Source organism: Patiria miniata, unplaced genomic scaffold (assembly GCF_015706575.1).
Source record: "Patiria miniata isolate m_02_andy unplaced genomic scaffold, ASM1570657v1 HiC_scaffold_24, whole genome shotgun sequence".
Lineage (NCBI taxonomy): Eukaryota > Metazoa > Echinodermata > Asteroidea > Valvatida > Asterinidae > Patiria > Patiria miniata.
In genome coordinates, this window is record NW_024037063.1 from 15902213 (window position 1) to 15927987 (window position 25775).

Consider the following 25775-nt stretch of genomic DNA (forward strand, 5'->3'; position numbering starts at 1 on the left):
CTAGCTGCAATCGGCTAGTGAGAACGTGTCTCGGATGCTGAATTCAGGACCAATTCAAAACATGAGTCAACAACTTTTGATTTGAAATCGAGATCCTAGAATGTTGTTTTTCTCAAAATATACAGCTGAAGCTTCATCAAGTTAATTGTTCAGCACCCTTCTTTAGATTTTGAGCACTTTTGTTTCTTCCAACGAACAAAATGCACAAAGTTACAAAATACTATACCTTCAACATTACGTGCATGCTATGAATAAAATAATGTAAGTCTAAGCGTGCTAACTATTATACACTTCGGTACGTGTACATGGATATGTACGTGTCACGTACGTAGCATTTTTTATTTCGGACTACACATATTAACATACTCATATAGTTTCGTTTAAAATAGAATTCGCGTTTTGGTAAAAATCTATTTTAATATTTGTACATTATATTACATTCCTTTTTTTTTGCGTTCTTTTTTTCCCCCTTTTTTTTTTTTTTTTACCACACACAGCAGGGGGAGGCCATGACCCCCCTGGCCCCCCCTTGGCTACGCCTATGGACACCATAGTCTACTAGTAGTTATGGTAAAACGTACTATGGGTGCAAGGATAAAGACAATTGGAACATACTCACAAGACTATGCAGACCACTGACCCTTTGGTGTGAAGTAATGGTGGTGGTGATGGTGCAAAGTAAAGAACATAGAATCTTGCACATGGACAAGGCCAAACTAAACTAGGCTTCCTCCTTCAGCCAAACACATGTGTAGAAAATAAGGAACCAAAATGCACACCACCATCCACCACCATGCCCCAGTCGCAAGCCCACGCCTAATGGGCTTACAGAGGGGTTTTATAGTGCTGGATCAAACAAGCTCGATCGGTTCTCGGAAGCTGCAGGCCAACAAATTCGTGTTCACGCACGAGTCATGTGATTGTGCCATGTAAATTCTGGAAGTGTCTTGAGTTAAAAAAAATTAGCTTTTTGACCCAAGTGACCCCATGACCTTTGACCCCAGGTTGGTCATGTGACATGTTGGGGTTGGGCTACTGATACTTTTGACAAAGTTTGGTTGAAATCGGTAAAGAAATTATTCCTCCATGCAGAAACAATAGACCATGTCAACGTTTATTGGCAACCGTTAGGTTGGATTACATAATACACAAATGTTACATTAATTTATAACAGCTTAAAATACACATTAAAGAGATTAACAAATACCACGAACAATGATCCCAAGCTAAAACATAAGAAAACAAGCAGATCAAAAAAAAAGGAGATTGCGTTAAAAAACTACCAGTTATTTTCAGGATATAAAAATTCATTTTAAAATTAAGTGCAATTATTTAAAAAACTCATTTAACGAAGCTGCTGATAAAAAGCTACCGATTAATAAGGTACAATGGGATATGAGAATTTTCAGACCTATCTGTGTGGGTTCTGATTACGTATACACATATTTTACATATAATTATAACAGCTTAAAATACACACAGAAAAATTAACAGATACAAAATACCACAACAATGATCCCGAGCTAAAACATAAGGAAACAGGCAGATCTGCAAAGTAGATTGCATTAAAAAAACAGACGTTTTTCAGGAAAAAAAAAACATCTAAAATTAACTGCAATTATCTTTAAAAATTCATTCGACGAAGCTACTGGTTAAAAAGCTACTGATTAAAAAGGCACCATGGGATAAGAGAATTTTTAAACCTATTTGTGCGGGTCCTGGGGAGGGGCAGTTTATTGGTAGATGTTGCGGGTAGGAAAGTTTTCCAGTTCGTTCGTGACGTCATAGGCGTGGAATTTTCTTGGTCAACAGAGGGCGCTCTCAGCGCGCCAGCATTGTCGCATATTTTTGTTAAGTTTGTAGAAATCCGTCAAAAAGGTTCCTTTGATTTTGCGTCATATTTGATACGCCCAATGTTGTGAGTACTTATAATTGTTTAGAGATTTAGATAAAGGGTTAAAGATAATTGTGTATAAAGGGGGGTAATAATTACGGTCATTAGATATAGTTATTTTGGGTCAACTTTTGGGGATAAAATTTGGGTAGAATTAGCGATGCACGTTTTATACACGTTTACTGAATGCACGTGACATGATTCTTACATCAGTTTCATCAGTTCAAATATGGATTACTGTCAACCAAGGTTAATTTGGATACTTGAATATTACTTTTAATGTAAACATTGATGTACTAGGACACATACATGTATTTTTTAATGAGGAAATAATTCACGCTAGACACAATTTCATGAGTTTGGGGATCAAATCAGTCAGTTTAATTCATTTACACATTTAGTTCATATTGTAACTGATTCATGTATGTGCAGGTACATTTTGACATAATTTTAGAGACTTATTGTATTTTTTGGTTTTATATTAATTGCAGATTGAACCGCATTCGCATTCGCATTAGCATAGCATCAACAAACTTCTTGAGTGTACAAACCTGTCACACATTTTGCTACACATTTGCTATTGGTACAATACAAGGGAAAACAGTTCTTAAATCGTCATCAAAGGAGTCCTTTTTTGTCGTCATCCGTCACAGTAGATCTTAGATTATATGACACTTCACGGGGATGGGGGAGGAGGCTGTGTAATTATATGACACTTCACGGGGATGGGGGAGGAGGCTGTGTAATTATATGACACTTCACGGGGATGGGGGAGGAGGCTGTGTAATTATATGACACTTCACAGGGGATGGGGGAGGAGGCTGTGTAATTATATGACACTTCACGGGGATGGGGGAGGAGGCTGTGTAATTATCTTAGATTATATGACACTTCACGGGGATGGGGGAGGAGGCTGTGTAATTATATGACACTTCACGGGGATGGGGGAGGAGGCTGTGTAATTATCTTAGATTATATGACACTTCACGGGGATGGGGGAGGAGGCTGTGTAATTATATGACACTTCACGGGGATGGGGGAGGAGGCTGTGTAATTTATGAGACGGATCCTGGAGTTTCTGAAAATAAGCCATGCACAATTCATTACGTCTTTCATGCAGTGATTGGATGCCGAGAGAAACTAATGTAGGGTTATAACTCTGCCCTGGGTATATACACCTTATGGCTCTCTTCTGTATCATTTTTATCTTGCTGGACAAGTAGTTAGGCAAGCTGCTGTGCCATACTTGGCAGGCATGTTCTATGACCGGTCCTATCACTGACAAGACATTTTTTAGTTGGTCAGCTTGATACATACCTGCACGTTTCAACTGATACAGCATATACAGTCTTTTACTAGCCTTACGAACTATGTGGTCAACATGAGCATTCCAAGTTAGGTCTGAGGACAGTATTATTCCCAAAACTTTGACCTGTGTGACTCTATCAATGGTGTTACTGTCATCTGATATGTTAGGCAAACTGGTTGAATGAGATGGGTCCTTACAAAAACAAATAAGGAGTTCTTTGGTCTTTGAAGCGTTGCTTTTCATGTCATTCCTCAGAGACCACTGGGAAGCAATGTCTGCAGATTCTTGAAGTGCTGACGCAGACCCCTTCTTGCAGATTTCAAATATAGTGCTGTCATCCACGTACTTGTACAAAGAGCATGGAGTTTCCAGGTCATTAATCTGGACCAGGAAATCCTTGGGTCCAGATAATGTTCCCTGCGGAACACCACCACTGGGGTAACCAAACTCTGACAGCACAGGCCCAATTTTGACGCGTTGAGCTCTATCCACCAGGAACGCAGCCATCCAGCGTACTAGGTGATGATCCAGGCCGATGTTTGTGAGTTTCTGAATGAGGATATGATGATTAATAATAATATGGTTGAATGCCTTTGAGTAATCCAACAGCAAGATCCGTACGAAGCAATCAGGTTTGTCAGTCGCCTCGTACCATCGATGCACCATTTCCACAAGAGCGTCTGTAGTGCCAGTCCCGGATATGCATCCAAATTGGTTGGGGTCTATTTTGTCCTTGAGCTGCACGGTCATCCATTCGAGTACAATGGACTCAAAAACTTTAGCAGCGATGGGAGTCAGTTAGATTGGTCTGATATCCCTTTCTACTGACCTAGGTGGGTGTGACTTTGGCACGTTTTCCATACGGTGGGAACTACTCCTTCTTCAACAGAACTATTGAAGATGTCAGTTAGAGGAGCAGCTAAGAGGTCTGAGAAGTCACGAAGGATCCATGCAGGTATTCCATCCGATCCCGTAGCTTTGTTGACTTTGACCTTATCCAAAGCTTTTTTCGTTGTACGGACGCTAATGTAGAACTCTACTGGCACTGGGTCTGCTGTCTGGAATACTGGTTGGTTTCGTCCAGGCGGGGGAGATCACTGCTAACAGAGACAAAAAAGTCATTGATGTTGTCCGCAAGTGCTTGAAGATCACCATTTGTCATTGTGTTAGCTAGACCCTGTAGACTGTTCTCTCCGCCTAATGACGCACCCATGAGCATCTTCATATTTTTCCACCAGTCTTTAGTAGAGCAGTTCTCCAACGACGCGATCTTGGACTGATAGAAGTTGTGTCGGAGGCGTGAGGCAGAGCAATTGACTTGGTTACGAAGCTTTCTTGCAACCTCGATGTTACCTGCCATCTTTGCTCTCTGGCCTCTCTGTACCAATTTCCTAAACGAATCGGTGACCCATGGTTTGTCGTTGGTATGCCGGGTCACTATCTTAGTAGGAAAACATGACACCATTAACGAGTTCATGGTTCTCTGGTAAATGGAACTCTTCTCCCGGCAGCTTTCCGAGTGATACAACTCCTCCCATTCGATCTCAGATAATGCTGATGCAAAGAGGGCTTTATCTTGCCGGCCCATACACCTAGTGGTGACCTTCACTTTGTGTCCAGTGTTCAGGGACGGGGCATTTGATGGTGAGAATAGTACCATGTTATGGTCTGATGTTCCAAGTTTGGAAATCACGATCGGCTTATCATAAACTGGTGACAAGTTAGTCCATACCTTGTCTAGAATTGACTGTTGCTGTGTTGGAGTTTCAACCAGTTGCTTGAAGCCGTAATGGGTTCCAAGGAAGTTGTCTCTCAATTGATTAAAGTCACCTGTCACAACTACGCCACACGACGGGTGCAGATGCAGGATACTATCCACGCAGTTGATAATGTAGTCATGCATTGATGTGTTATCTGCATCAGGTGGGTGATAAATGCAACCAATGACCAGGGAGGAAAAACGTCGGGGAAGTTTTCGTGGCCTCAGGGACAACCACACTGCTTCATGAGTTTCATCGTTAAGGATCTGCAACCTTTTGTAAGGGATTGTGTTTCTGATGTAGCACGCGACTCCGCCTCCTTTCTGTTTTACTCTGTCCTTTCTCTCACATGTAAAACCTGGAAGAGCTACGGCTTCGTCTGTTATGTGATCGTTGAACCATGTCTCTGACACACATGCGATGTCCACTTGATTGTTCTGGGCAACTTCTAGCAATTCGTCAGCTTTTTCAATACTCAGGGAGCGAGCATTTAGGTTAAGAATGCATGGGAAGGTCCACCTTTTGTTAGTTAAACTAACTAAATTGTTCTTATTGACGCCGGCTGAATAACAAGATTGCTGTCGGGCTGTTGTAATTCTTGTGCGTATTGTATGCACTCTGTTGGCTCCGCCCCTGTAGCCTCTGCGGCTAGGTTTAACATTGCACAGTCCCAGGGCCTTAATCCTCTACCATACTGTATCAGGTAGAAGTGCTCTACGGGAGAGTACCGCTGCACCAATACATTTGAGCTCGCACACAGGGTATACATTCATGGTTGACTGATTTTTACTGTCCGAAGCAGTGGCGGATAAGCAATTTTTTACAGCCAAAAATCAACTTACAAGTTCATCGATCACGACTAGCACTCACTCCTGAAGATTCTCCAGCACTTCTTACACCACAGTTACAAAAATGGTCTTGAAACACAATACGAAAACAGTAGAAAAACGGATAAAAATGAGAGACGAATTTGAGGTGCAGCCACTAGGCGTCACACTCACCATGCTTTCTGACCAACTGACTATCCAACCAACTAACTAACAGAGACACATGATGATTTGTTGAGCTGCTACCCACAGCTAAAATGCATGGGGGGGGGGGGCAAGGAACTGTTATCCCTAACACTATGGGAGTAAACAATAAAGGCTTCAATGAGAGCTCCATCTGTGGTTTGACTACAGCCCATACTGTAAAGTACTAGGTCAAGTTGGAAAAGTATTAGTACAAAGCTCTAAGGTACATGTAGTTCTGTGGCCTTAATCTGAATATGCAATGCATGACTACTATAGAATTCTGTAGCCCAAGCTCTTCCTACGATAGTTTAAAGGTGCAGTTGGAAAAGTAATAAGATCAAATTTTGTGACAATATCTCTTTTGAGTTATGTGGTTCTGAGAAGAACCAGTACATTTAACTTGACATTTCGAACAGTATGCTCTGTTCGTCATCAGAAGACTGTTGATCATTGGTGTTCCCGCAAACCTCCCATTCATTGTATACAAGTCTAAGATGTAAGATGATGTCTCAAAACTGCCAAACTCACTGGTTTGACTGGAATCTTTCTGCTGCACAATTTTAACATGTTTTAGATGGGTTTACGATCGAGTATAAGCTTTATGTGGCTATATGTGGGCTCCCATATACTTTGCAATAAATTTACTTGAGCACCATTTGCAGACGGTGTTGTAAGTTTGAAATTTTGCATCTGGCAGCCAGTCTGAGGGAGCGATGGTCGTGTATCTGGAACATGTAAACGCTTTTTAATTAGTGCAATATTTAAGGGAGCAGACTAACGACCAGCCGGCAGCTCATGCACGATGTCTATGTCGCCGTAGTGTATGGTCCGACGTTACATTTTTGGCTGGACTACCCAAATTTCCTGAACAATGTTTGTGTCGGTTGAGATCGTAAGTAGGTGCAGAATTCTCAAGCCTAATGGCCTGAATACTGAGGTCACCTCAAGCTCCACTCTGAAGGATATTTGTGAGAGTTTGAAGGGGATTGAAGCATCACCTGCAACATCATAGTCAGCCGACATTTGAAGAAAAAAAAGTAGGGGGAAAAAACCCCAAAAACCCTGCGTCGCTGCAACACTTTGGGGCAAGCTCCATACCAGAAACCGGAGACTTTTTTTTTTGGGCCTTAAAACTGTTTTTAAACCTTGTCCACAAATCACATTTAAGGTATACATGATATTTCAGTAAAAAATGAAACCATGTCGTATCCTGAAAATGATTTCAGAATAATCCCATAAGTCTCCAGGGCAGCCAAGTAGAAGGCACGGCAAGACTTTAAACTCTTGACATTGTAAAGCAGCAGGTTTTTAAATATATGTTATGATATTATCATGTTTATGAGAGTGTTCTAATGTGTTTTCGTTTTGCTGAAATATCACCTACCTTTACTGTTAAAAAACAGTGTTTGTGTTCAAAATTCCATAACTGGAAAAGTACATGAGCGATTCGAATGATTTTTTTCTCTAAAAGAAAGCTTATTAATTGGGCTTTCATATAATACCGGAGTCTTATATAGTGCATGTATGTTACTATGTACCAACAATTAGGTACTCAAGGCACTGGAAATTATGTCTATAATTAAAGACAGGTAATGAAGTTGAGAAATATGAGGCCAATTATGTAGCACCTTATAAGGGTTTACAAGGTGCTGTGGCGTATTTGCAGCCACTGCCAGAAACACCGGGGCAAACCCCTTCTCTTAGTGTTACCGGGTTCTTTAACCTGCATTACACAACACACGGGACCAACAGCTTTACATCCCATCTGAAGGAAGAAGCAATAATGGTAAAGCGCCTTGCTCAGGAGCGCAAGCACCATGTTCCCCCGGTCAGGATTCGAACCCATGCACCATGGCACACGAGGCGAACACCATAACCATTGGACCACAGCACCTGGAAAGCGCTACATGCAAAGCTTCTTTAAAAAATAGGGGGCGCCATTTGGGTTTCCTTTTAAAACAATGCAAATTTAAATTGCCATCGCGTGGCACATGATGATGTCATCACAACATAAATAGGCACATTTTGTGCTATTTGTCTCTGTCTCTGCCAAGTTTGGAGTCGATTTCATCTCAAATAATGTCAAATGTGACCCGCTCTGCAGAAATGAGTCTGTTGTGGCAAAACTGACATTTTGAGTTAACTACATTAATAAAATGGGAATGAAATAAGCTTTCATTTGGTATATCATGGACCTCTCTAGGACATTTGGTTGAATTGTTGTGCTTGTTTCATTCTGTAAAGTTTTTGCAAAGCTAGAAGTGTCTCAATGGAGAAAAAGGGCTTTGAAAAATGACGAATACACTGTAACTAACCAAGAAAAGCACCAAAGATTCATAATTTTTTTTCTTTTTCTTACAATATTTACATTTTTGTGTAAGATATTTGAACTAAAACTATCAAACAACCAAAATAAAACAAAAACAAAAAATCCAAATTTTGAGCAAATTTTTACTGTTTCCATTTCAAAATGGCAAAAGCTTGAATTCAAATTATGCGACATCAGACTCATTTTTGCAGAGCGGGTCACAAATTTTGTAAGTATAAAAACATTCAAAAACTTTAGAAATTCATAAGAATAAAAATCAGCTGATGATGTCATCATGCTGTCACTTCATATTTTGGACACTGATTACATTGTGTAACTTCTCACTAAGTTTCATGATGATTGGACTGACCCTTATATGTGTTTTGAAAAATCGCACATTGGATGACGTCATCATGACGTCACATATTTGTTGTATATTTGTGTAAATGTCTATGACCTTTCAAACCTATTAGAGAAAGAAAATTGAATTTAGCATGTAGTGTTTGTGAGATATGGCAATAAACTTGAAAATGTCACAAATCTGTATGAAATCATATATGATGACATCATCATGGCGTCACCTCCATTTTCATCTATAACACATCCCGGTGAGTTTCAACCCAATCAGCCTTTTAGTTCTGCCATTGAAAAATGCACCTATAAGATGACGCCACATAACTTTGCTATGGGGACTATGCCTATGCTAACTTTGAATGATGTACATGTATGACAAAGATGAATACCCAAAGTGATGGCTAAGAAAATCGTGTACAAAGTCTACCAGATTTGGAATAGAACAAGAAGAAAACTAGACTTATGTTTGTGGACAAACACAGGGCTGTTTCGGAAGCTTTTTGTGACACGTGACATGTGTTCCATCAACCAAGGATGTGTAGTTCTGTTTATAATAAATGGTGGCATATAATATGGGATTCCATTCTCATAGGGCTTTGAATTATGACGTCACATGTCACGTGCTAAGGTCATAATGACGTCACATAAAGTTTCATCTATTACTATAATATTATGGTAAAGAACGACTTAGCCAGAGCATACCTCGTTGAAAGCAAGTTCACATCTTTCACCAATTTTGAATTACAAGGCACTTCGGGTTTCAACCAGAAGAAAGGGTCACGTGATTTTGCACATATTTAAAAAATGAAGACCCTCGATAATTCTATCAATTCCCACAAAAATCATGTTCAAGTCTCTCACGGTTGATTTTTAAGATTAAATCTATTAATCTTTAACGAAACGTTACGTAACCCATGATGACGTCATCATGACGTCACTTCAATTTCCATCTATAACACATCCCGGTCTAGGTACATACCAACTTTCAATCCAATCGGACCAGTGGTTCTGTAGATATTGGCCTTCAAAATATGCACGTTTAGTATGACGTCACATGTCACGTGATATGATGTCATCATGACGTCACTTCAATTTTCATCTATAACACATTCCGGTTTAAGTACATACAAAGTTTCAACCAAATCAGACCTGTAGTTCTGTAGATATTGGCCTTGAAAATATGCATATTTGATATTACGTCACATGCCACGTGACGACGTCACATGTCACGTGATGACATCATCGTAACGTCACTTAAATTTTCATCTATAAAACATCCTGGTTTAGGTACATACCAAGTTTCAACCCAATCGGACCTGTAGTCATGGAGATAAAGGTCTTCAAAATATGCACTCATATTGTGACGTCACATGTCACGTGATGACGTCATCATGACGTCACTTAAATTTTCATCTATAACACATCCCGGTTTAGGTACATACCAAGTTTCAACCCAATCGGACCTGTAGTCATGGAGATATAGGCCTTCAAAGTATGCACCTATATTGTGACGTCACATGTCACGTGATGACGTCATCGTGACGTCACTTGAATTTTCATCTATAACACATTCCGGTTTAGGTCCATACCAACTTTCAACCTAATCGGACCTGTAGTTCCTGGAGATATAGCCCAATCTGTCAGATCTAGCCGAATTCTGCTAGAAAATGGTCACAACAGAAAAATCGCATATAATGTGACGTCACGTGACTCATGATGACGTCACGATGATGTCAATGTTCGGCACACAACTTCAGATGCGGGTCTAAGTGTGTGCCAAGTATAAAGTCAATGGGATTGATTTTAGTGCCCAAAGTGCCGGTAACAAAAAAACGTGTACAAATGCTAAGGGCAAAATGACTGGGGAAAAAAACAAAAAAACAACAACTAGACTTATGTTTGTGGACAAACACAGGGCTGTTTCGGTAACTTTTTGTGACATGTGACATGTAAAGTTTCAAGTATATGTTCCATCAAGCAAGAAACTGTTCAATTGAGCACTACGTTCTGTTTATAATAAATGGTGGCATATAATATGTGATTCCATTCTCATAGGGCTTTGAATTATGACGTCACATGTCACGTGATGACGTCATGATAACGTCACATAAAGTTTCATCTATAACTATAATATTATGGTAAAGAAGAACTTAGCCAGAGCATACAACGTTGAAAGCAAGTTCACATCTTTCACCAATTTTAAGTTACAAGGCACTTCCGGTTTCAACCAGAAGAAATGGTCACGTGATTTTGCACATATTTAAAAAAATGAAGACCCTCGATAATTCTATCAATTCCCGCAAAAATCATGTTCAGGTCTCTCACGGTTGATTTTATATTGATTTTTAAAGATTAAATCTACTAATCTTTAACGAGACGTCACCTAACCCATGATGACGTCATCATGACGTCACTTCAATTTTCATCTATAACACATCCCGGTCTAGGTACATACCAACTTTCAATCCAATCGGACCAGTGGTTCTGTAGATATTGGCCTTCAAAATATGCACGTTTAGTATGACGTCACGTCACATGATGATGTCATCATGACGTCACTTCAATTTTCATCTATAACACATTCCGGTTTAAGTACATACCAAGTTTCACCCAATCAGACCTGTAGTTCTGTAGATATTGGCCTTGAAAATATGCACATTTGATATGACGTCACATGTCACGTGATGACTAAATCATGACGTCACTTAAATTTTCATCTAAAACACATCCCAGTTTACATGTAGGTGCATACCAAGTTTCAACCCAATCAGACCTGTGGTTCTGTAGATATTGGCCTTCAAAATGTGCAATTTTTAATATGACGTCACATGTCACGTGACGACGTCACTTCACGTGATGACGTCATCGTAACGTCACTTAAATTTTCATCTATAACACATCCCGGTTTATAGGTACATACCAAGTTTCAACCCAATCGGACCTGTAGTCATGGAGATATAGGCCTTCAAAATATGCACCTATATTGTGACGTCACATGTCACGTAATGACGTCATCGTGACGTCACTTCAATTTTCATCTATAACACATTCCGGTTTAGGTCCATACCAACTTTCAACCTAATCGGACATGTAGTTCTAGAGATATAGCCCAATCTGTCAGATCTAGCCGAATTCTGCTAGAAAATGGTCACAACAGAAAAATCGCATATAATGTGACGTCACGTGACTCATGATGACGTCACGATGATGTCAATGTTCGGCACACAACTTCAGATGCTGGTCTAAGTGTGTGCCAAGTATAAAGTCAATGGGATTGATTTTAGTGCCCAGAGTGCCGGTAACAAAAAAACGTGTACAAATGCTATGGGCAAAATGACTGAAAAAGAAAAAAAAAAAAAAAAAAAAAAAAAAATCTTAACGAAAACAAAGGCTGTTTCGGCAAAAGTGCCGAAACAGCCAAAAAATCTTAACGAAAACAAAGGCTGTTTCGGCAAAAGTGCCGAAACAGCCAAAAAGAAAGAGCTAGAGGTCTGTCTGTTTGATCAACAGAACATAGGGTTTTTCCGCACTTTTACACTTGTTAAAAAAGTTTATCCTGCAATCATGAAAGGTGCAATCATGTTAATGTTCAATTTCATGTACGAACAAAGTTCCGCAATTCATATGCTGTTTTGGAATACCCAAGTCCTAAATGAATGAAATCCATAATATGATGAGGACTATACCCTGCTCAATCCAACAGAATCCAACTGTGCCTAATTTTTAGTTGTCTGCTGGATCCAACTTAATGTTATTTATCAGTACCCAACAGAATCCGACTCTGAATATGTACATGTACATTTTTACAAGGGGTTTACAGCTTAAAGACATAGTCCATCATTTGTAATTTGTGCATTTTGTTCGTTTGAAGCAACAAAAGTGTTCAAAATCTAATGATGAAGTTTCAGCTGTATATTCTGAGAAAAACAGCATTCTAGGATCTCAATTTCAAAGCAAAAGTTGCTAAATCATGTTTTGAATTGTTTTGAATTGCAGCTTTACGCGATGTCGCGCACTGATCCGACGAATTATAGCAACCGCGCGCGCCTGTGCGTCGAGCCAATGCTTACGCGCGCTGCGCCAAATAACAAAACGAACTACTAATTTAAATTTGCCTACGGTGCTACTTAAGATGCACCGTTGGAAATGCCTTCTTTCGTTGATTTCTTCAAAATGAGAGCTTGCCAGAAAGAATAATTTCACAGGGAGTTTAGTCCCCTTACTATCTTTCAACCAGTATGTTGTTCAACAATAATTACGCCAGTTACTTTTTTGGATAGCTGCAAATGATGGACTCCGGCTTTAATCCAACAGGTTCTTATGTGTTTATGATATAGTTCGATCCTGTTGGATTCAGCAGGGTTAATTAATTACTTGAGACTAGTCATCTCTACACGCTGCTACGACTCAGTGGAGTATAAAAAAATGAGCAATTGCAGTATTTTGTTAAATGCAAATTACGTGCAAATAGTATCGCCAATAAAAAATACCAGCCTTGAAATAAGACTAGCATTCATAGTATTAAATGTTATCTGCATGAAACAATTTTGTTTTTCAAAAAAAGAAAAAAAAACCAATACAGAACGCTGTCTGTTCTATGAATAGAACATAGGGCTTTTCCTTATTTTTTTTTTATGAGTATATAAACGCTGTGTTTTCGTTCATATGCAGTCAGGAAAATTATATGCAAAACATTGTTCCATTACCGAGATTCTCCATATGCTTTAAGATGACGCCTCACAACCCATGATGACGTCATCATGATGTCACTAATTTTTTTTGTCGGTAACAAGTCCCTGTCTATGTACATACCAAGTTCCAACCCAATCGGATGTACAGTTTTAATGTCTTAAAATTAAATATACACCTTCAAGATGACCACTGTTGAAGTCATCATGACATTACTTGTCTAGGCCAAAGTTAACCTTGGGGTCTTTTGATTTAATTTACTCTAATTTAATGTAATTTAATTCAAAAATTAAACGAACTGAAATCAAATTGAAGTTTAATTGTTATTCTACCGAGTCACCACTAGCACTGAAGGAGATTGCACCTGCCACCGGTATTCTATCGTCACACTTGACAGAGCTCATTATTTTATCAAAAGAGCACGCCCCTACATAACGGTGCCCCGGCACATACGCCTCAGGGCATTTTTGTACATGGAACGTTTGCAGTCAGCTAACGAGAGGTATCAGAGTCAAATGCTCTAACATATTTCTGTCATTTATGACTTGGGAGGAAACGTAAGTCCTTCAGTGCTAGTGGTGACTCGGTACAATTACAATTTAACTTCAATTTCATTTCATTTCATTTCGTTAAATTTTTTATTTCTACCTCATCACCACATAGCACCTCGGCCTTACGTGTAATGTTTGGAGCAACTCTGACTGCAAATCCAGAAGTAAGGGACAGCAAGTACATGTTCACCAAAATACATGTGTACAACTTTCAGCAAGTACATAGACTTCAAATGACATTTTCCACCCGATATTTTATTCATCATAAACATGCATATTTATGGCACTTCCTGTATGATCAGGACAGTAGTTCAATTTTGAACATTTTATACATAAGTTGAAGTTAGAGCGCCGGTCCTTACATGGCATTAATACAAATTAAAGTTATGTTCTTTACTGTATTTTCAGTAGACTGTATCACAGGCTTGCAACTGAGAATTTAGAAAAAAAACGAGGAAACTCCAAACCACACAACATTTTGTACACTGTTTTTCAATTTGTAATGGCATTCATGAGAAGTAAAAAACGAGGAAATCAGCGGATCCGAGGAAAAATTGCATGCCTGTATACATAAATCTAAGTTGAAGTTTAAGCAGCGGTCTTAAGGTGGCATTAATACAACATTAAGTTCTAGCTAATTCTTGCCAAGAACCGCATCAGCAAAAGCGGAATTTCCAACAATACTTTTATAATACTTGGCAGAGGTGGAGCATTTTGACCACCCATCAGTTTTCATAATTGTGTCTAATGGCACTCCATACCTGTGGAGATATGTTTTAAAACATTAACAACACGAAGTGAAACATCATGGGGGTATGATGTAAGAGACATACTGACATGAGGCTTGCCAACTTTACTTGTTTTAGGAAGTTTTCAATTACAAATGTAACGTCAGTGGTAGTAACATCAGCATAATCCACATAAATGAATGCTAAAGTTTGACAGCGTTGCCCGGATATTAAGGCAATCAGCATAATCAGTTTCATTGTAAGGTCTTTAATTGAAAGACCCTTGTTAGGTCCAAGAGATTGAATGTGATGTAAAACAATATTCATAAATAATTAACCCTAACCGCCCTGAATCCTCCAAAATCCTTTTTGCAAATTGGAGGAATTTGCAGGATTGAGGTTACATGGCAAAAGTGCGTTGCTGATTTCGGAGTACGCACTGTGTCAAGGTCTTGGGCCGGACCTTGTGTTGTTTATGCTCATCCGTGCATAAATTTAGTCCTTGATTATACTTGACAACCTCCGTACTGCTCCAGGATGTCACTGCCTCTGCCTCAGCCTATTGACAGTCATAGCCGGAGGATTTTGGAGGATTCAGGCAGTGGTCACCCCTCCATGGACCACGTTCAAGAAATAACGGAGGAATTTGCAGGATTGAGGCTATATGCTATTTTTCCATGGGGCCAATTGGAGGATTTTGAAGGATTGAGACTACATCCTAGCAAAAAGGCCTAGGGAGTTAGGTTTAAGACAGTTTACCCATTCCTATTGGTCGAAAGCCCGTCACGTGGCCGGTCTTAAATGGATGATAAAGACATGGCTAGCTGGTCTTAAACGCTTTTCCAGTGTCACATGAAATTTGGACTCCTAAAAATCCAGTGCCCCTTACCGTTTTATTGGTTGAACGTTCACAATCCTCACGTAGGCATGCCCAATACTACCAGTGAGTCAGTATTTTATAGTCCTAAATTCACAATGCAATGCCCTAGGTGCATTCTGCGCGACACGTGGGACGCACGCGCCAATCTCCTTTTAAGGTAAGGAGTTGTAGAGGGACGTTCCATATTAAAGTCAGAGGGGTGTTTTATAAAACATGTTGTTGAACAAAATGGTTGGCAACGTCTAGTTTTTACTTGTTTTGGTTTTTTGACCAAAAAGGTATTTATGAATGGGAATAAATATGTGCTTGGTCGGTATTACACACTCTGTTTAGGACCAGTTGGAGTCTGGATGGGTGATAATTGCTCATGCAAAATAATTATCATGCACCCAGACTCAAACCGGTCTTAAACAGAGTGTTACCCAAACACACATTTATTCCCTTAGTCACATCCCACATCTGTGAGTGCCGCGGTATTGGTGGTCTAAGGTTAAATGCACCTGTCAATAGCCTTTTGATGAGCGGGTGTGAACCCATGGTCACGCCCTCTATTGGTAGGGTTACCGCCAATATAGTACTCCACAGTGTGTTGAGGCTGCTGTATTCACTGCCTTTTTGAAATTCTGCGGCAAGAAAGTCAACCACTGTAGTTACATTTGGTCGAATAGGATCAGTCCTTGTCTGACAACAGAAGTAAAGCCACTTCCGTAATGCTGACCTGTAGCATTTCCTGGTGGACGTTCGCCAGGATGCAAGGACGATCTGGGCAGCTTGTCTTGAAACTTCTAGTTCTCGGAGTGTTTCCCCGATAAGAGGCAGGCCATCAGCCTTAGACGATCCCGTAAGGGATGAAGTCTGTCTGAAAATAGAAGGGAAAGCAAGTCAGGTCGAGCGGGTAAAATGCAAGGTTTCTGTACAAGCAATTTCAGCATTTTAGGGAACCATTGTTATGTATGCCACAAAGGTAAAACAACAATACCCTTTGCTTTGTCATGCTCAATTTTTGTCAAATTATCTGTCAATCAGGCTAAATGGCGGGAATGCATAAAAACTTGCACAGGCAGACCAGTCAATAGTGAATGTGTCTATATGCGCGCACATGATGGGTCTGCTTGCCAAGATGCATATATATGAACTCACTTGATGGTTAAGTCGAGATGCGAATTAATCAACATCTGTCATGAGAATAATTTCCATTAGTCTTTGAAAGACATAAGGATCTAATTTTCATTCCAAATTGTGCCTGAAATGTCGAGACGCATAGTCGGCTACAATGTTCTGTGAGCCCGGGAGGTGTGATACTGTAAGCCAATGTTACATTTCATTGCACCATGACCAAATTTCCCTGGATAATAGCAATTCTGATTTTGAACCGCCAAAATGCTTCAAATAAGCTACTGTTGTGGCATTGTCTGATTTTAATTGAATTACAATTCTGCCGTGGCTCGAAAAGAATGATTGAAGAGCAAGGAAGCAAGCTTCAAGTTCAAGATAGTTGATATGATGAACGCCTTCCTGGTGGGACCATTGACCCCAAGTAGTGCGGCCATTACAATGGGCACCCCAGCCTTCCATTGAGGCATCAGTTTCAATTACATAATCAGGCATTGGACCATATGGAACTGCTAGTTCACATGAAACCAACAGGCCAATAATGCTAGCAACATCCCAAATTTTCATCTAAAGAAGCTTTCTGATTGCCGCAAGGGTATGCTCAACTTTGATCGCAGGTATTGAGATGGTCATGTTTACAGAATTTAGGTTAAATCCGAGGAAAACAATTTCCTGGGTTGGTGTCAAGATTGATTTCTTAGCATTAATCGTAACCCCAGGCTTGAGTAAGGGTTATTCTTGCGTGTACATTATCAACACATTCTTGGGCTATTCGCCCGACAAGTAACGAGTCATCAATGTAGTCACATGATTCGTGCCGCATTTGCTATCATTGGTTTCATCACTTTTGTGAAGACCCGAGGGGCACACGCTAGGCCAAAAGGCAGGCAGGTAAACTCGTATACTTTATCTTGCCAAATAAAGTACAAGAAGTTCCTATGCTCTTTGGCAATTGGAACTGCAAAGTATGCATCTTTAAGATCAATAAATGCCATGTAATCATTTGCTCTGATGACCTGAATTTGGGTTGCAAATAGTTTCCATTTTAAAATGGTAGTAAGCATCAAACGCATTTAAGCCCCATAAATTTATAATGGGGCGAAACGACCCATCTTTTTTAGGTCTGAGAAAGATGTTTGACACAAATTCCCCATCTGTGTGCGATTTCTGAACAATAGCTCCCTTTTGGGGCATTTTTGCAAGTTCTTCAGTTATCATGGAAAATTCATGATCAGAAAAACATATATCTGTAGGGATATGCGCTTGAATAGGCCATTTGGCAAATTTGATATGGGAATGTTTACTGTGTCTAAAAACCCATATGTCGGACGTAAGCTCACGCCATTTGGCCATAAAGTATGCTAGTCTACCTGCCACAAACAACCCTGCCATTGGATTCCCCCAAATCAAAGGTGATTTGTGGGTCCAAAACGGGACTCTCTTACCTGTTAAACCTTACATTTGCATATTTCTCTAGCCTAAGGCTCCCAATCGCTAGCGTTTTATACCACAGTAAATAGCGCCCTCAGTACCCGCATCACTCTGGTACCCTTGTCCTCTTTATCTCTATTGCGAGCACTTAGTAATCCCTGCCAGCTGAGCCCAAGTGGGGAAGGAGGGTGGGAGGTAAGTATCAGGTAAGTATCGTCCCCTCATGGACTCACAAATCACCTTTGATTTGGGGAGTCCACTTCTGGGACTCTCTTACCTGTTAAACCTTACATTTGCATAGATTAGCACCGTCTATAGGAGGAGGGCTAGGGCGAGGCTGCCATAGGTACTACTGTTCTAAGCACTACCTGGATTAGATTGGTATGTCCCCTCATGTCCTCACCAAAATTGAAAGGTAAACATCACCAAAGTACATGTACATATGTGAAAAGGAACTCACCTACTACATGTATATGGAGTTCCAGTCGACTAGGTGTTAGAGACAGTCAACCTGTCCTGACGGTTGGGATGAGATGCCATGGCAGCCGAAAGGGCTACTTGTACCGTTTGGCCTTCTGAACATGAAATGTCCTTCAGGTAGCACAAAATGAAGGTTGATGGGGTTTTCCAAGCAGCCGCCTGTAGAATGTTTGGCAGAGAAACGCCTTTCAAAATGCCCATGATGTCATTAATGCTCTAGTGTCATGAGCATGGGCAGTGTTCTCTGAATGTGTAGGCCAATCTGGTACAGAAGAGTTGATTGTCCTAACTATCCATTGGGAGATCGTGTCCCGTGATGCCCCTGAGTAAGGCTGAGTTGTCGTAATGAACAGATGGGTGGTCTTGCCCCTTAGGGGCTTAGTTCGGGAGCAATACCACTTGAGGGTCCGAACCGGACACCAAAGTTTGTCATCTGGGATGGAAGAGATGGATTTTATCTCCGGAATAAAAATATCAGATGGTTGGAAAGTTGATGACTGATTCATTGCCAGGAACATTTTATCAGGGATCAGTCAAACTCCATGTGGTTCCCATCGTACATGACCCTGTTCTATGGTAAGGGCATGCAACTCACTGCGTCTCCTGGCGGTAGCCGCTGCTATCAGGAAAACTGTTTTTAATGTCAAGTGGAGCAGAGAGGCATTAGCAAGGGGCTCATATGGCCATGAGCCCCAGAAAACGTAACCATGCCATGGCTGGGGCTATTTTGGCAGGAAGAAAAAGTCGCGGTAGCCTCCATAACTTGTCTTAGGCCAGGGAGTGTATGAGGGTCGAAAGGTGCATTCTCGCGAACCGGAGATGGATGTACTGGATGGATTTGGTTTATCCTGTGGACAAGGTTCGGATGTGAAGGCCCGGCCACGCCAAAGAAAGGGCTTCAAAGGCTTACAGGGAAACTGCTGGTTACTAGTACTAGCAGGCTGTTCATTCCCCTTAACAGATGTGGTGCTTGCGGTTGTAGGCTTTCGCAGATTTCTTTTGTCTGTAGCCTCGAAACGTTTGGCCTCCGCCTCTATGGCCTCTTGAAACTTCCCATTGAACAAATCTGTTCCCAAAAGGGGAAGTGATTCAAGGCGTGCCCTTGCTCCCTAACATGGTAGAAAAATGGCATCCAGAACTTTGGCCCTACGAGCTGCAGTAGCACACATGGAAACTCGAACAAACTGGTCCATGCAAATACGGAGACAATCGTGATGCTCGGGATGCTGTGTCAACTTTTGAAAGAGTATCCTCCATTTTATTTCTTTCACGGCTGACAAATGGAGATTTACGTGACGTACGGCCAGTAGTCAGCCGTGATTTTATCTCTGACCGTATCTGACATAGCCGGGACTGAAAGAAATTCCTAAAAATCAGACCGCGGTACACGAAATGGCCACGTACCTCTTGTCGCAAGAGGGCGCCATTTCTTTACTGCCGCTAGAGTCTTGATCCAATCGGCACAAGATCAATCGATCAGAAAGACCGGGAAATCCTGAGTCCGGGAGTCATACGTTTTTTATAGGATCGGCGGCCACTTTCATCTGGTACTGGTTCATCAGCTGGCGATATGTTGAGCACTCTGACCATAACTTTCATCAACACCCGTAACCTTTGGTCAGAGGCGGAAAGAGGTAATGAAATGGCAGACTTGTCATTGGATGAGACGGCTTTGGGGAGTTTGGGCATTTCGCCCTTCCCTGCGGCACTCGTGCTCAGTGGGTTGATCTTTCTGACCCTCAGCTGAACCCATTTGTATGTCTACGGCTGCATGGGGGCGTAGACGGTTGTCAGAATCCCAAGATAAATTATCGGAGGGAAAAACTGACATCTGATCACCTGACTCGGACGCCGAATGGTCTTGTGAAGGTCCAACAGTAATAGGTTCGCTGACTGAACAAAAATGCTTTTGTGGCCGATAACTGCTGGAAACCCTGTAAAAGCATATGTTTTATGGTGTCGGATCGAGAGCTCCAGCGACGCGAACGTCTGGAGCCCGAAGAATAGCTTGAGATGGACTCTGCTGAAGAGGAACTGGAGCTATAATAACGGCACCGGGGTTTCTTGTGATGGGGATGCTTACCCTTATAAGCCGTATCTCTCCGGCTCCAGTGAGTCCTGGATGACCCGGTTTCCATCCGGTCGGATCTGTATCCCGGGGGTTATCCCGGTTATCCCGGAAATTTTCCGAGTTATCCCGGAAATGATCTGGGTCATCTCGTTCTGGCGCAGTATTTCCGGCCAAGGGCCTGGAGGACGTCTGCTCGTCCCCGGGTCGGCCAACTTTCTTACCACACGCTTTACCGGAAGTTGGGACTAGGGGTCCGGAAGGAGCCACCCTCTTATCCCTCTCCGGGGCACCGGAGGCTAGAGGCCCGGAAGGCATATCTCCGGACCCGGCGTGGTCCGATTTTTTGCTTTTCTTTTTACCGGGAGTAGGGGCTAGAGGCCCAACAGGCATAGCCCTATTCCCTGCGCCCGGTGTACCGGAGGCCCAGAAAGCGTGTCTCCAGTACATGAGTGAATTACACATGGGAACTGGGGGCCGGGAAGGCGCCGCTAGCCCCAGCGTGTTGGGTATTCTTACCAGGGGCCAGAGGCCCGGAAAGCGTCGCCGGTAAGCGACTTAGGTGTACCCAATTTTTTTTGGGTCGATCGTTTGCGTTGTGATGACTCGGGAGAATTACTCACTGCAGAGTCCACTGATGGCAACGGAGAATTGAGCCAAGCCAAAACTGCATCCCATTCGTCATCTCCCCACGAACGGCAGACCTTGCAGGTGTTTGTGGGGTACATGAACGACACCATGGGCATAAATATTGAGTGTCTAAACGTGCCCTGGGTTTAATGCGCTGCACATAAAAAACAAGGGGGGGGGAGGAGTGCCGTGCTTAGTCATGCGTGACTCCGCCATGATGTATTCTATAAGTTACAACGAAACAAAACAACTACTTCACCAATTAAGAAAAAGACGACACACACTTTGTGTACAACTAATGTTACTATAATCAACACTTAGCAATACAAGGAAGGAAAATGCAAGTCCTTCAGGAGCATGAAAATTCTACGTCTCACTCGTGTGAGCGCTAGAGAAAAAGAGGAGGGGTACCAGAGACTGATGCGGGTACTGAGGGCTTGGGTGCTGAGGGTGCTATTTACTGTGGTATAAAACGCTAGCGATTGGGAGCCTTAGGCTAGAGAAATATGCAAATGTAAGGTTTAACAGGTAAGAGAGTCCCAGAAGTGGACTTTGAGCGATAAAATCACATTTGTGCTCACTCACCATTAGGTTGGGTCGCAATGGATTGCCGCCCGTCTGTGGGTTTTTTCTTCTGCCACGCCCTCGGGTGCCAGGAGTTTAAATAACCCTGTTGGTTTTGACCTGATGGGCGGGGCAACTTGGCATCCCGTCTGTTGTGCTGCTTTCCATAACCCTGTTTCAGGTTGGAAAAAGAACCTGCATGCTTGCCAAATTTTTGGCCCAGCTTGTTTGTCTCCTAAATGTCTTTGCATTGTTGTGAGAGATTATCACCAAACAAAAGCCCAGTTACGGTCCTCTTTGTGGAACAGAGACTAGCGAACTGCCGATTCAGGTCAGGCTTAATGAATTCTCGGCAACGTAGATTAAGCTTATATCTTGCGTAACCAATTATAACTACAGACTCACAGAGCTTTGTAATGAGAGCCTTTTGGTTTTTGTTTGCATTTTCCATTTAATAGTCGCTTGAGGAGACCATTTGGTCATTTTTCTGAAGTTTCACTGGTCTGTTGTCGAAGGCAGACACCACTGTTGATTGCAGTGTCTGCATAGCCTCGGCGAATACTGCCATTCTGTCCTGCATAGCCGAGAATTCTTATTGACTAACAACATTGGTTGTTTTTGCAGTTCTCTTCTTTGGCTTCACTGAGGAAGTTGACGTCAGCGGCTTGCCAGCAGCGATGGAGCCTGAAGTAGACGGACCTGGGTCAGTTGTGTCAGGGTTTGCTCTCTGTCCAAAGTGAGCAGATCGAGTAGTGTGGGCTCTGAAGACTTCTTGGGCGATAGGTACCGGTCACAAAAATGCACTGAGGCATATGTGCCAGGGCACCGTTATATAGGGGTGCGCTCTTTTGTTAAAATAATGAGCTCTCTCAAGTGTGACGATGTGATTACGAGGTAAAATTTAATTTAATTTAGTATAATTTAATTTAATATTATTTCCTTACATTTAAATTAATTTTAATACACGTAGTCAGTTTCTTTTTAAGGTTTCTTTGAAGATTTGTTTTATTTAATTTAATTTAATTTAATTTAATTCAATTTAATTCATATTTTTGTGTGTGAACCATTTAGTCAGGAGAGCCCCTCAACAGAGACTTTGTCTCTTTTGGGTGATCCTTCGGGAGCTGTTAGGTTCTTTTTGTTTTCTGTTGTTGTCCTTTAATTTGTTTGTCTTGTTTTTTATTGTTTACCCCGAGAAATAAAGTAAATGTAAATGTAAATGTTTGTCTGTGCCTAGTTTGAAGTCAATCTAATTGTATTGTATGTCATACTTTGCAAGTAGAAGAAAATGTAAAAAGTTTAACAGTTAATAAACAAGTGGTCCGCGGACCGCTGTGTCCCTTTTTCCTGCGGTGTTGATCCCTATATGATTTGTGTTTTTACAAAAAGTCAATTTTGATTCTTTTTAAAGGGAATATACAACATTTGCAAACATCGAAAAATAAAACTACCAAGTTTTTACGAAATACCTTGATAGGATGTTGGTAAATGACAGTCTAAAGCATCCTGTAAAATTACGGCACCTGGTGTCAAGTCATTTTCAAGAAAATGGTATTTTTGTAAAAATTTCCAGCGGTGGTCGGCCGACCACTGTTGGAAAACCCTAACTATTTTTCAACTACTGCTCCAAATTTACCATTAAATTCAGTCCAAATTTTGTTTGCTATTGGTTACATGTTCATGAACGGGTGCAGGCCAGCTAGACTGGTACCCTTACCTTACAATTTTCTGCCATCTGTAAATTGATCCATTTTATATTTAGTGGAGCCAGACTACTTGAACAGTTTTGTGTTTCTTGGATTTTCCAGCATTTTCGAACACAAAACTTCAAACATGTCAGTGAAACAATATTTGATATATTATACTAACCCCTCAAATAGTTCATTTCTGAAAATTACAACAAAAGCCAATAATGTATATCCCTTTAAACCTCAAATGACCCCTACATGACATTTGACCTCCAATTTTGAAAGAGTTGTGATGATCCCCCACCCAAGGATCACTCCATCACGAAAGTATGAAGACATTATGCATTTTTAGCATATTTGAACAATGACCTCTATAGACCCCTACATGACCGTTGACCTCAGTAATCGATGAAGAATTGTGTCTTCTCACCCAAGGATCACTGCATCCAAGTTTCATCAAAATCCATGAAAGCAAAAAGCATGTAGAAGTTATACACTTTTTTTTCCAAACTTTAAGCAGATGGGAGTTCTGGGGTACTTGCATTGTTGTCCCTTTATCCCTTTTCTTTAGAATTTCACTTCTTGGGTACCGTTTCTTTAAGGGTGAGTAGTGGTGTAAGTAGCTGTGGTAAGTACGGACAGTCACATGGACATACGTCCTTACGAACATGATCCGTAGCATGCGGACATACAGAATTTAGAACTGGTAAGTGTCTCCAAAACTTTGTTTAGGCAACACAAAAAATCAGAACAAAACAAAGGCTTTTCCGCAACTTTGAGGAAAGCAAAAAAACATCATAATCAAAACAAATTAATACAAAACATACATTGAAAATTCTGTACGAGAGAGAACAAAAATTGTTGAAGAGCACAGATAGTACATCTTTCAAAGGAAAATTGGAAGGAAAGAAAATGTGTTTTGAACCCCTACAAATTTGAAAATGAACTTTTTGGAGTAGTCTAGTTAAGATCCCTTTTTTATTTTAAACTGTTGTTGCAATTGTCACGTCATGGGATTGTCCTCCCTAATGAACTAATTACAGATAAAGTAAAAAACAGTGTTCTGAGTTTGATTTTGCAAAATAATCCAAGATTCATGTGCATCAATAACTTACAACTGCAAGTGTACTGTACGAAAACTGTTGAGTGAGAAGATATCCATTTATAACATTTTGATGTTCATGTCACACATCAAACACAAATGTAGAAAGTGCGCCCTCTGTTGATTCCAATGACAAATTCTTGTGACAAGAAATGGAAGTGTCATTTTGAATTACCTGTTATATGTATATCAGCTGGTATTCCTGTTGGAAATGATCCCACAGCTCCTGATGATGAACTACAAGTACCGGTACTGGTAGTTTGGGATACTTCTCCCAGGCGCTGTCGAAATTTCATATTCTGCTAACACACATGCATACAAAAAAAATGGAAAAACTTCGAAACATGCATTTAACCAGGGGCTAGTTAATGGCAAATAAAATGAGTTTTAATGCAATTTGAAACATTCATTACACTCGCATCTATTATGCTTTATGTTCACATTTTAATATATAAGAAAAGAGAATTTCAGTATGCAATTTGTTGTTTGGTGTAAAAGCATACAATGGAATAATTTCAATATTTAGTGTAACAGTCTTTGTGCCAAGAATACATGTTTCAAAAACAAACTTTGTATCAAAGTTTATTCAAACATAAAGACAAATTCCAATTATTCTTTGAACAGTAACAGATGTCCATGCGCTTCCACAAATTCCTTTTTTTCTCCTAATGAATTCTCAACTTGTTTATAAACAAACTTCTTTTGTGGGTGTTTGCAACCCTATTGGAAAGGCTGTTATTCAGGGTTGCTTTTGGTCAAAAACAGATCTACCTTGTGGGTAGACAGGTCCCTACATTAGTAACTTTGAAATGGGTGGGCACCAATGTATCATATGAGAACAGAATGCAACTAATTTACACTTTGTAAATAAATTATTCCATGACTAAATATGGGTAAATTTTGTTGTTTGATGTCTTCCAAGCGTGAATAACTCTTGTACCGTTTGAAAAAAAGCAATTAAAAAATACATATGTGACCAGTCATGTTTTCTCAGTGATCTTAACTCGACAGGACTCTTATTCCATTATACCTGTTTTATACAACACAACATGTCATGCATGTCGGGTCCGTTAATATGTACACGTACGTTTGTTGCATAAAAGATGTCCACGTAGTGCCCTCTCGCGGCCAACTTAACTTTTTTTAGCTGACAGCGCCCCCACATTGGTTGCGCACTGCATTTGAAAGTTAATAGAACTTAAGTTCTAGCGAG

At 40.8% G+C, this 25775-nt stretch overlaps 2 protein-coding genes across 13 annotated transcripts in view; both read right to left on the bottom strand.

The window, feature by feature from the left end:
• LOC119732012 (DDB1- and CUL4-associated factor 17-like) overlaps positions 1–932 on the bottom strand; it is a 28511-nt gene extending 27579 nt beyond the window's left edge. Inside the window, exon 1 of one of the 2 annotated variants that reach the window (XM_038205362.1) lies at positions 616–932. In XM_038205362.1, the coding sequence (XP_038061290.1) occupies positions 616–703 (88 nt within the window). In that variant the 5' untranslated portion in view covers positions 704–932. The remainder of the gene's footprint in view (positions 1–615) is intronic. The other variant, XM_038205363.1, reaches the window with a different exon arrangement.
• Positions 933–15777: 14845 nt separating this feature from the next.
• The window catches only part of LOC119732014 (DDB1- and CUL4-associated factor 17-like), a 66035-nt gene continuing 56037 nt past the window's right edge, over positions 15778–25775 (bottom strand). For 6 of the 11 annotated variants that reach the window (XM_038205369.1, XM_038205368.1, XM_038205372.1 and 3 more), the window contains exons 11-12: positions 24738–24864; positions 15779–16345 (exon numbers count right to left, since the gene is read on the bottom strand). In XM_038205369.1, the coding sequence (XP_038061297.1) occupies positions 16272–16345; positions 24738–24864 (201 nt within the window). In that variant the 3' untranslated portion in view covers positions 15779–16271. Of the gene's footprint in view, positions 16346–24737; positions 24865–25775 lie in introns of all 11 variants that reach the window. The other 5 variants (XM_038205374.1, XM_038205375.1, XM_038205379.1 and 2 more) reach the window with 4 other exon arrangements.